The sequence below is a fragment of the Meriones unguiculatus genome, chromosome 20 (assembly GCF_030254825.1).
Source record: "Meriones unguiculatus strain TT.TT164.6M chromosome 20, Bangor_MerUng_6.1, whole genome shotgun sequence".
Taxonomy (NCBI): domain Eukaryota; kingdom Metazoa; phylum Chordata; class Mammalia; order Rodentia; family Muridae; genus Meriones; species Meriones unguiculatus.
Window position 1 is genome coordinate 34,873,180 of NC_083367.1, and position 12,774 is coordinate 34,885,953.

At 37.8% G+C, this 12,774-nt stretch overlaps 1 protein-coding gene across 1 annotated transcript in view; it reads left to right on the forward strand.

Annotated features, from left to right (window-relative positions):
- Positions 1-12,774, forward strand: part of Tbc1d32 (TBC1 domain family member 32) — a 223,224-nt gene that overhangs the window by 176,450 nt on the left and 34,000 nt on the right. Inside the window, exon 27 of the mRNA XM_060373683.1 lies at positions 2,349-2,432. Within this exon, the coding sequence (XP_060229666.1) occupies positions 2,349-2,432 (84 nt within the window). The remainder of the gene's footprint in view (positions 1-2,348; positions 2,433-12,774) is intronic.

The window sequence follows — 12,774 nt, forward strand, 5'->3', positions numbered from 1 at the left end:
CTCCGCTAACTCCTTCCTATTTCCCATCACCACTTTTTTCTCCCAATTTCTTATGCTGGCTCTTGCTTGCTCTCTCTTGCCTTCTCCTCTCTGTCTACCCTTCATGCCCCAGAAAAACCAACTATTGCTCCCCCAGTTGTGACTAGTTGTGCATAGCAGCCGCAGGCCTGGTGGGGGTGTAAGACAGGCATGTTGTATATAATTATCTATGTGAGTCTAGGGGGATGCTTCTATTCTGCTAAAATGGGTTTGGGATGGGGAAAGCTCAAGGGAGAGTTGAAACAAGAACCTTTCTGTTTAGTTTCTGACTTCAGTCTTTTCAAATCCATGTGTTCTTTTAGGTCTATAAATATAATAGTAGACTATGATCCTACCCAGAGAGCAGGCATAATTAAAGGTAGACTGGTCATAATTTAAATCCTTTATAGAAATTTCAGGCCATTCACTTAAGATTAATATACACTTTAGATGAAACAATATTCCATAGTTTGCTTTCAGGGCAATATTCTGTTGTTAATTTGGTTTTAACATTAAGTATTGCTTCTTGCACCTTAAATTTTAGAAACTTTCACCAATAAGCTAGAAGTTGGTGACCTTTGATACTTTTCTGGTTTTAGGAGGTTTTACATGTGTTGTTTCCAAAAACAAGCAAGCAAGCAACCAAGCAAACAACAACAATAACACCTCCCCCATGGAATTTTAAATTGTTCCCTGGGAGCTAGAGGACTACAAAGCTGAATCCTTCATCTCACTTGTTTTCTATGGTATAAAGCGATAGAGGCTTGTGCTTTTTTCTGTCTCTTTTGAATCCCCCTGTCTCAATCCAAGCCTTCCATGTGTAGGTGGCAAATCTAATAACTCCCATACTCTATGGGTATCAAATATCATGCTTCTGGTGTGAGGTTCAAAGCAACATGCAGACTGATGTATGAGCCTGTATGTAAAAAGAGCAACAAAGCCCCTGGTATTTGAAGGAGATGTGCTATGTTTGAATAAAGAACTCACACCAGTAATTGCTTAGCAATATGCTTAGATTTGTTCCATTATTTCAAACATTATACTTAAATACATAGCACATACAGTTATGCTCGATGAAGGTAATTACATTATAATTAAAGGTTTAATGGACATATCCATTGAAAATGATGTTTATGAGCAATGTTTGTTACTGTGTATCTAGCACTTTACATTATTAGTCTTAACCATTAAATTAAAAAATTGTATATGAACTTCATTACATTGTCCTTTCTAGAAAATGTGTGTCAAAAGTATGTCACCTGTGGATATTGTATGTGGATTTATAAAAGAAACGTCTTTGAAGCAGTTTTAGAACTATGATAAAGTTATGCCTGTATTTATAAATATAGAACCAGCCTAAGCAATTGTAAACTGAAATCAGTGTACAGAGGTATTTTTTTAAGGCACATTTTTGAATCTCCATGTTTTTAAATACTTATTTTGTTTTGAATGATGAATAGGATTCAATGACTAAAAACATTTCATTTTCATCTCTAGCCATCAAGATGTTATATAGTTTGCTCTCTACAATTATTGAAAACTGTACAATTTCTTTTTTATTATATGGATTTTACATTTTGAACACTAATTTTTCTTTGAAGAATTACATGCTTAAAATACACTTGAATATAAAGGAGAACCCATGTAGTTAATAAAGGTCAGGGTTGATATTTCAAGTGCAAGAAGAGCACAATTTTAAAGTGTGAAGCAACATTACTTGCCTCATCATTAAGCAGTCAGCTCCTCTACAGATATATTTCTTTAGAGAAAAGAAAACAAATTCCGCTGGGTTGCATATTAATTGTAATCCCCTGGAGCCTCCATCTGTAGGATACATGCAAACACTGTGATATTATCACACCAGCCTAGAAAGGAATCATTATGTCACTTCTAAGTCATTTAGTTTCTTGAAAAGATACCATCAGCTACCAAGTATAAAAATCATGTCATAGCTTTGTGACATGAGCTGTGTGTTAATGTTGGTCTTAGAGTTCACCAGTTTTTTATGTATGCACATGATGAGGTATAACCTAATGCAGGCATTAAAAACAATTAACAAATTCTGAAGTAATTGTTAGGTAATCTAAAGATGATAGATAAATCTTTTTTAGTTAGCTGTTGAATAAGTTCACAGCTAAGGTATTAAAATTTAACTGAAATCAGAAACATTATGAATACTAATAATAGCCTGCATAAAATTTTGAATTGAACTCAGAATGGTGGCATTCGGGTGACTTTCATGTGCTGCTCTGTGAGTTAAAGATGCATTGTCATGCGCTGTGCTTTCTTGACTTTTAAAATTCTAATTACAGCTTTAAACTTTGTTACAGCTTTAGGTGAACTACTTGAAAAATTTGTACTTCTTCTCACTGAAAACCCATCTGAATGCTACTTCCCTTCGGTGGAATACACAGGTACCATTTTAAAACATTGTGATTTTTGAACAAAATGTTCAGTTTAGAAATAGGTGCTATTTCATGGTACTGCGTAGGTAGAATATTGATATGTGCAAGTTTTCCCATCTGAAAATTCACTCAGTTCACACCTATGTGCTCCTGATACAAATGCTCACAGCAAAATTTTGGATTTCCTTGTGACTCTGGGACTTCATTTGTTTCTGGTCTCTGCTGAAACATTTTTCTTAGGTAGCGTCACCACCCTTCTGATTTTATCATATGTCTCTTCCTAGTCTTAACTGTTCATGGCTGTCTGACTATGCTGATCTGCTTTCCCTTGCACCTTTATGAGACTGGGGCAGTTATAACAAAGTTTATTTTGATTCATTGTTCTACCCCAACACTAAAGAAATGTTAACTTGTGATGCCTCCTTGCTTCTTGGTCAGCATTTGGTCACTATCAGTTAGGGTATGTGGATGCTATTTCTCTCATTGAATCCTTATAGCATCCTGAAGATCTCATTTTAAAAAATAATTATTTCATGTGTATATTTGCCTACATGTATGTATGTGTGTGTGTGTTTGTGTGCGTGTGTTGTTCATGGAGACCAGAAGGAGGCACCAGGTACCCTGGAATCAGAGCTAAGGATGTTTCTAAACTACCATGTGGGTGCTAGTTAGCAGCCTATGTCCTCTGTAAGAAGAACAAGAGCTCTTAACCACTGAGCCATTTCTCCATCCTCTCCTTTTCCTTTTTTTTTTTTTGCCTTTTCATTTGGTTTATTTAAAATACTATCCATTCCATGATATAAGTATTCATGCACAATTTTATCCCACTGTATGAAAACTGAACTCAAGTTTCTTAAGACCAAAAAGAAAGAGACAGAGAGAGAGATCAACCCAGAGTTATAAAAAATGTAATTTTTTGAGGAACTGACAAAAGCATTGTTCTACAGGACAGCATTAGCAAGCAGATCACACCCCCCAAAAATAAAGAAAAACAATGTTGGTTAAAACTCAAGATGGCTACAGTCAGGTCATGCTAAATCCATCCACAGGAAAATGATGTTGAGGACCAGAAAACAGAACAATTATACCTAGTTTAATTGCCCTCTTACAGCTCTTAGAGCTAAATACTATGTATTTTCCCTTTTAAAACTACCCTACTTTTTTAAGAATTTCTGCAATGTGTTTTGATTATATTGACTCCTGACACATGCTCCTCTCCTTTTAACATAGTGAGTTCAATTTGTGTTTCCCAAATACTTCACTGGGGGAGGGGGAGCTGCCCCAGAGCATTGACCTACAGGGGTTCTCACTCTTAAATAAAACTGACCCTCTCTTTTTCAGCAGCTATAAATTGTTAATAATACCTTAGCTAAAGGTAGGCCGTTATGCCTCCCTCCCTGCCTCTACGATGGGACTCTGTCAGCCTTGTGCTCTTGTAGGTCTTCTGCATGCTGCCCCAATCTCTGAGTTCATACGTGCAACTTCCTCGTTGTTTCTGGAGAGCACTGTTTTCTTGTAGTCATTCACTTACAATCTTTCTGCCTCCTCTAAATTTCTGCTTCTTAAAGCTCCCATTAGGGATTAGTCTTCAAGTTTTGTTTCAGATGAGATCTAGCAGTAACATTTACCTACAGGATATGGATTAATGATTTTAAAATTTGCATCTTCTAGTCAGAGTGTTTTTTGTCAGCTCCGTAATTCTCATAATTCTAGTTGCCCAATATGAGCTTTATCTGGATGCCTGGACACCATGGTGTTCTTTAACCTCCAAGTGTCAGCAAGAACTCTTTTGTACCTACTGACATACACTGTCCCTCCATGTGTCCTGTCTTGGTATCTAAGAGGGAAACTGAGGAGTCAGCACTGACATTAACCCCCCACTGTTCTTGCTTTATCTCTACTACATTTCAAATATATTCCAGTCTGTCCCTCATTCTTTTGATGCTAATTCAGGCTAGCATTGCCTCTTGCTTAGGGTATCATTATTTCAGTCTGTCCCTCACTTGTCTTTATGTTAATTAAGGCTACCATTGCCTCTTGCTTAGGGTATCGGTGAACCTTTGCACATGTTTCATTTCACAGTCTGATTACTTAGCACATATTTTTTCTTGTTGTTTCTGGGATGGTGTTTTGTTAGAGACAGAGCTTCACAGTGTAACTTAAGCTGGCCTTGTACTTATTTTCCCCTTGTCTATAGTAGCTTCCCTACTATAATGATTAAGAGCCACACACCCAGGAAAAATATTCTTCACACACAATAAGAGTGATCCTTGTCATGCAAATCTGGACTTATTTATTCCTCTACTCCTTGATAGGTTCCCCTGACCACTGAGTAGAGTCTAAACTTATGGTGCCATACTTTTACAATGTTTTGCTTCCTTTTTTTTTTCTGGTATAATTCCTTCCTGTCCATGACTCAGTTTTAGTTTTATTGAATACCACTGTTAACACGCTGCCGCATTTTTCATGTCCCAGATAACTGCATTTTTATTTTTTCAGAAAACACATAGATGTGTCTTAACATTTTTGTAATCAATCGGTATGAATGTTTTTGTGGTTTGCATTTTATAAGATTAATATGGCTTCTACATTAGAAAGGTTTAAGGAGGAAAGGGGGATAAAGCAGGGAGAGCCAGATGAAGAATTAGAATGACTCAGATGATGGCACCAGTAGTGGCGGTAGGAAAAAGCATTTGTGTTCTGAGTTCATTGTGAATATATGTCTAACAAGATCAAAGAACAGGTTTAATACAGAATGTGAGAGAAAGGAGGACTTTCTTCCTTGTTCTGAGCTGCTGAGGATGGAATGACTATACAGTTAAACAAAGAAGCTGTTTCTTTCTTGTGCTCATACCTCGATGGTTGCCTGCACAAGACCTGTACATTATCAACCCAGTCAACAATGAAGCCTGAAATGGGAAGGTGCTCATGAGCTTTTCTTCCCAATTGAGGAGCCATGAACACTGATGGCTTCTAGGTAAGGTAGAGGCAGTTTTCTTTAAGGATGTGACTCCTAGTAGGTCAACCAAACTCCAAAGAATGGCCCCATACCCAGAAGTTAATGGATAACGTAAATTGGAGTTTATGAGTTATTGAATAGAAAACATAACAAAATGGGAAGTTGGAGAAGCGTGGGAAGGTAAAGGTGAATTTTGGAGGAGTTAGTGGAAGAGTTGGAGGGTGACTATGATAAAAATACATTGCATAAAATTTTCAAAGAAATAAAAAATATCTTTAAGGGAAGAATAGGGTAGGAATCTTATGTAGGTAAGGGAAGGATTTGAAGCGAGTATTTCCTTTTATGCTGTGCCTTGGGTACTTGCTAGTATTCAAACAGGTAAGCTTGCTGCTCACTGGATTTGGGATTTGGATTTTAGAGGGAAGATATGCTAGAATGACTAATTTTTAAGCCATCTGCTTGGTATTAAAACCAGTAACCCAGCTCATTGTCATTTTTTTCTCACACTCTGATTCAGTGTCTGATTCTTCATGAGGCTTCAGTCTCCCCTGTGTTTTCTCATCATTGTTTCCTTTGACCCAGAATAACATTCATTTTTAAAATAGTTAAATATTGTGTATTATGACCCACTTGTACCCAGACTCTCATGTTATCCCCTCCTGATTTCTATGGGATGCACTTTTCCTACCCTGTAGCACCTGCATGTCAGTACACAACTCAACTGTTAAGTTTGGGTGAAGTATCAAGTTCCTTTCTATCTGCTATATTACATGCTTAACTATTTTGATGTTGTTTTTTGTTTTGTTTTGCCTCTGGCTAAACTTCACTATTAGGTCTCACACTCCATTTTAAACTTTCAGGTAGCAGGAGATTAAATACTCTTGTTGTTACATAAGTATCTTAAGGCTTCTGCTGGCATGATGAAACACCATGACCAAAAGCAGCTTGAGGAAGGCTTATTTACCACAGTAAGGGAAGCCAAGGAAAAAACTCAGACAAGGAAGAAGCCTAGAGGCAGGAGCTGATGCAGAGGCCATGGAGGGGTGCTGCTTACTGACCTGTTCCCCACAGCATTCTCAGTCTGCTTCCTTATAACACCCAGGACCACCAGCCATGGGGTGGCTGCAACCACAACAGACTATGCTCCCCCCCCCCCCATATCACTAAGAAAATGCTCCACAGGCTTGCCCACAGCCCAGTTTCACAGAAGCATTTTCTAAATTGAGGTATTCCTCTCTTCAGATGACTATAGCTTGTTTCAAGTTGACATAAAACTAGCCAGCACAATAAGCATCTTTATTCTCATGAATTTAATTCCATAAAAAGTCCAAATAGACTGATACTGAAAAACACACAGGTGACTCTGTAATGATTATTTACATCTAGCAACATCCAGTGTCAAGCTGGGAAAAAGGTAAAAGAAGCTGTAAGAGAATGAAAAGAGATCTGTAAAACTTAAGGCAGGTGAAGGGAACTGGTAGCTTACATAAGTACTAAGGTTCTTCTCACACGGTGCCACACAGCCCTCTAACACCTCTCTGAAGAGGAAAACCTCTTAAAACAAGGAAACTGAGACATAAAGGATAGAACTCATAAACTAGAAAGATTTTGAAGAAATACATTTGGGAAGGAAATTATAATTTTATGAGTTAATCTTAACATTGGCCTGAGAACATACCAGGTTTTATCAGTGACACCTGTAGCAGAAGGCACGTAGAAGACTATAAGACTGTGGATTCCTGTGGCTAGTGGATAGATCATTAGTGTATTGATCTCCAGTGTCAGCAGCTCTTTACGGTACTTTGTTCTGCTCACAGATAATATGAAAATAAAATTATGTTTTTGTCTTATCAGAATACTTAACAGGATTAATTGCATTTACTGCCGTCATCTCTTGATTATGCTGAGTGAGATCCTGGATGTGGGGTTCATTGAATGTAGTTTTGTAAGTCAGATATACCCTGAATGTGAATTCAACTCATTTAAAGGGTTTCAATGAACAGCTATCTACCAGATCTTTGTAGTAAATCCAAAAATAAACTGGCTTCCTGGTGCCTGATGGTTGGAACTCTATTCCTGTGCTACACTGATCCAGTGCTGTTTTCTCTCAGATGTGTTAAGGGTCCTCATCCCCATGTGTTTTCTGGATGGTAGAACAATAGTTGCTATTGTGAAATCCCTGTCTAATTACTGCAAGCTGGCAAAGCCCGTGCTTTAATATAAAAGATGCTTCAAAACATATTCTGGACACATTCACTGCTTTTCTGTGTTTCTTAAAGTGAGAAATTGATTGTCTTTTTAAAAAAATGACAGCTTTCCAAGCCCCAAGGTAGCTGAAATTAGAACAACACAACTATCCATCTGCTGTTAGTTCCCTCAGGAACTCAACCCACTAACAAAACTTGCAAATGTGGAAAAACAAATTAGTTTGGCTGTTTATTCCCCCAAAGAAAGAAGAAGGGACAGACTGATAAAAGTTCTGCACATTTGCAGTCAGTGGTATACCCATACGAGGATCTCTGCAAACCTTAACAGACATTCATTTCTTTTCGTTAGCTTCACTCTCTCTCTGTATTCTAATTACTTCTTTGCAATGCAACATCAAATATCCCCTACAAGTAGATTCACAAACTGGTACTAGTTTATCTATAGACTGAAAAGATACAATTATTTCACTTTTGACTATTAAAATGTAACTTTTAAAATTATTTCTCTTTTGTGTTATGGGTGTAGGTGTTTTGCCTGAATGTATGTGTATATACATGCCTGCCTGGTACTCACAGAGGCCAGAAGAGGGCACAAGACAGTTGGGAGCTACCACGTGTGGGCTGAGAATCTAACCACAGTTCTTAGAAGAGCAGCTAGAGCTCTTAACCGCTGGTCCACTTTTACAGCCCCTAGAATATAACTTTTGCTATCTACATGTGCCTGTCTTTTTAATATTTTGTTCAAATTTTAGGCCAGCAGATTCTTTTTGCCTGGTATTTATGGAATGTTTGCTACTGGCAAGGAGATATATCATAGGAAGCCGCATTCAGAGTAAGTTCAATAGCAAAGACCTAAAATCAGATAAACTGTAACACCCAGTTACAGACAGGAACTAATGGAAACTTACATTTTTAAGGTATAGCTTCTGTATTTCAGATGAAATGCTAGCGCTGTCAGAGCTGGCATTTGAAGCATGTTATTGTCACTGATAAGTTCTGTTGTAAACGCGTCCTGTGGACAGCTGAATGGGCCATTGGTGGTGGCTGCTGTCATGGGAGGTGAAAGGAGGAAACACAAGTAGTGGACTTGGAGTGTGGTGTCTGTGGGGACAGCAGAGCAGAGAGTGAGGGATAGCTGCATAACCAAGATGCGCATGCCTTTGCTCTCAGAAAGCATCGGCTGAGATGCTTGTGCTGGCTTGGTCACAAGCCACTCAGTTTATTTATTTATTTTTTATTTTATTTTATTTTTTTTTTTTAGTTTTATTTTCCCCCCAGGAAAATACAAACTCTTTTTATTCCAATTTTAATTATTAATACTAACTCTCTGATCATACATTACATATCATGCATTAAATCTCTATCTCTCTATGATCCATTTATATCTATGTATCATCTATCTTTAGCCATCTAAGCTACATATCATCTATCTATCTAACTCTATCTATCTATCTATCTTTTTTTTTTTCCAATGCAGTTTATTCAGGAACCTTGAACAATCATCTGACCCTGGGGAAAGCCAGCCCACAGCTTAAATAGCCTCTGGGTAGCCAACCCCAGCGTGCCATGTGGGCAATGCAGATAGGTCCACATACAGGGAAGCAAGCCAGATCAGTTTCTTGTGGGCTGAGAAGTGAGCACAGCTGCATTTGAACAATAGGCCAAAGAACCTGTAGGCTAGCTGGGAAGGAAAGAGGAAGAGGTGGGCGGGCGTGCTCTGAGCTGTTCTGTCTGGGTGCTGAGAACTCGTGGGCGTAGAGGAGGGAGGGCTTCAAAAGGCAGCCACACAGCCAGTGTTCCTCACACCGCAGGCTTGTCCTCCGGTGCACACATTCTTCACTCTTCTGAAAACTTCTTTGCTTCCACACTGTTATCCAAGTGCCAGGCAGAGCAGATTTACTTTCTTCCACCCCAACAGTGTGCACTTGCTTTGCAGAGCAAAGCTGAAGAGAATGTTTCCCAGAATGAGAGCTTGCAGCCCATATTAAGTAAATTCTCTCAAGTTTTTCTGCTTGCAGAAAATATCTATAATTAAAGTGGTTGATTGGTTTAAATAATTTTTGTCTGAACCTAAACCATTAGCTTGGCTCAAAAATTGTCAGCTAAAAGGCCTTAAGCATGAAGCCATTGGCCAATCCCTTTCCCACATCTTGGGCTTTTCCTAATGATGAGTTGGTAAATGTATCGCAGGTTTAGTTTCTATTTCATGGTTTCAGAAACTACTTCCAAGCTAGCATCTATTTGCGTCTCTAGCTCTCTCCCAGCTTTTTATTTTTATTTTACATATATGTGTCTATGTCTGTATGAATGTATGCCACATAAATGTATGCTCACAGAGGCCAGAAGAGGGCGTCAGATTAGCTGCAGCTGAAGGTTCAGGCAATTGTGAGCCATGTGGCTCTTTGGCCCCAGTTTGACAGGTCATGTAGCTTTCTGTTGTTTTTCACTGAGGTTTCACTTTTGGGTCATTACTTCCTTACTCAGTGTCAGGCTCCTGTCATTTCTTCTACATTCTCGTATGCATATCAGTAAATGTTACTAATCAGAACATCAGAGTCCCGTGAAGACATTCATTTTACTGCTTTATTTTTGAGAAAGCTTTTTGCTCTGTAGCCCAAGGATGACCTTGAACTTGGAATCTTTCTGCCTCAAATTCCCAATTGCTGGGATTAAAGAAATACATCACCCTATACCTGATTGAAGATACCTAATTTTTTTTTAATCATGGAATTTTTCTTATTGGTTTTACCACATAATTTCTTTTGAAATTTTATTTGTAAAGGTTTTGATTCTTCCTAAATAAGTTACATTTAGTCCAAGACTGTACATGAAGGTTTCTCTCATGAGGCTTTAACAGGCTAATAGTCATTCTTCATCTTACAAAGATATCACATATATGTCAAATACAAGTCAATAATTGGTGCTTCTCCTTTAATTTATGCTGTGAAATCATTTTGGGGTGGGGATAGATGGGCTTGTTCATTCCTGTTTTGAAGACCTTTTCTAAAAAATTAAATGAAATTTTTTCCTGTAGGATTTTAGTCATATGAAAGTTTGGTTTTAAAATATTTTTCACAATACTATTTTTTTAGTCAGGTACTTGATGTTCATTTTGATCACCCAGTACCTCCTTATAACACTTTTAAAAACACCTTTTTGAAGTTAATTGCAACCTTTATTAAAGTGAAAATTCTATAGTAAATATTACTGTTCACTTGAACCAGTATCGGGATTTTACCCGTATAGCATGTGAATCTCAACTTTAAGGCTCATGAAATGATAGTGTAGAAATCTAAAACTAAAATTGAACAAGGACTCACGCTTTGTAATTGAATTCACTAGTCTTCACTGATACTTGCTTCTCCTTACTGTTAAAAAGCTCCTCAGTGAATTTTGATACACAACCAAAACTGGGAGCTGTTTTCTTTGGACATGAGCAGGGTTGTTGTTGTTTGTGTCTTTGTTTTAACATGACAATACAGTCATTAACTTCTAGGACAGAACTAGACCCCAAGTTGGAAGCACCTTTTACTGCACAAGGAGGGACCGACAGAACAGATTTTCACATTTGGTGGCATTGTCGCTTGAGCCAATATCTCTCACCTTGTTCTTAGCTGCATCCTGCTTGCCACTGATGTGCAGGGCCTTGTTTCTTGGCAGAAGCCACCATGACTCATAGAAACAAGGCTTGGGAATACCACTACAGATCTCCACCTCTCCTGTTAAGACAGCTGTCTGAGGCAGGGGTTAGTGCATGCGTATAATCCCAGCACTCAGGAGGCCACAAAGCAGGAATACTTGGTGGGGGGGTCGGTGCCAGCCAGCCTGCAGAATGGGATCTCGATTCAAACAAATATGAAAGCTGCTTGCATTGTATATTCCAGAAGGAAAACGTTACTATTACTTTGTGTTAGTAAATGCTAGGTGAAGCAGTTTTATATGCCCTGGAACTTCAAGTGTTATCTCACTTAGAGTGGTTTTGGAAATCATATTATTGTCACGTGATGGTTAATAGGCAGTCTGTTCCATGGCTAGAGGAACACATGATCACATTTTAATTTTCTTTTTTTAAATGTCACATATTCAGTTTTATTTTCCTAAAACAACATAAATTTTACAAAATTAGGCATTGTCACTGACAGCACAACATGAACATTTTACATTATTTAAATTAGAAAACTAAAACATAGTGCATCGTAAAATAAAGGATCAGCCTTAGGCACTAAACACAAATCAGAAGGATGTTTCTAGTTTCTACACAAACTTAACCTGATTACATTGTAGTAAGCATACAAACGAATATACTTATGGCTAAATTTTAAAAACACATTGTCAACTGAAGATTGGAAATTATAGTTCATATATAAATGGTGATAATTTTAAAAGTTGACCATAAAACTATTGGAGTAAGAAATGTGTGTATATATTTATGTATGTGTATGTATAATATATGTGGGTGTGTATATATATGTGTGTGTGTCTATATATGTACATATACATATGTTTGTGTATGTGTGTATATGTTTGGTACCAAGCAATAGAAGCCAAAATCAAACTTTTACCCTGTACAGGCAAAGGAACAGAAACACGAGCTCACAAACAGAGCAGAGCTGAGCTCAGCACTGATCCCTTTCTATCTCTTTACAGTAGATACATTTTTGTCTCCCAGATACTGAGGGTAACTTACACCTTCCTGACAGAGAGGAGCTTGAAATTCGTAGAGATGACATTGCTGCAAATTGCTGTTGCTGCAGATTCATTACCTATCTACTACTGGAAGGGCAGAGCTGCCCTCCTCCACCAGTGAAAAAACATGTAATCTACTAACTCAGTGAGAATTATAAATACCAAGAAATGCTAAGCTATGTGAACCGCAGCCTAATTGCTATCATTAGAAACAAAATAAATTAATGTTACTTACTGGATTCCAGTATAAATAAAACTCAGCTATAGTTTGCCGGGAAGTAACCAAGTACCTTACAAAAGGTGATTTTAAAAGTTGTATCTATTACGATGATGTGTACATGTGTGTTTGTATTTTATTATGGTATGGGAGACAGATATTGTACTGCACATGTATATGGAAGTCAGGAGACAATTTTGTGGAGCAGGTTCTTCTTTTTATTTTAATTGTGTACCAGAGTCAGGCTCAGATTCTCTGGCTTGTGGGATGAATGCCTTAACT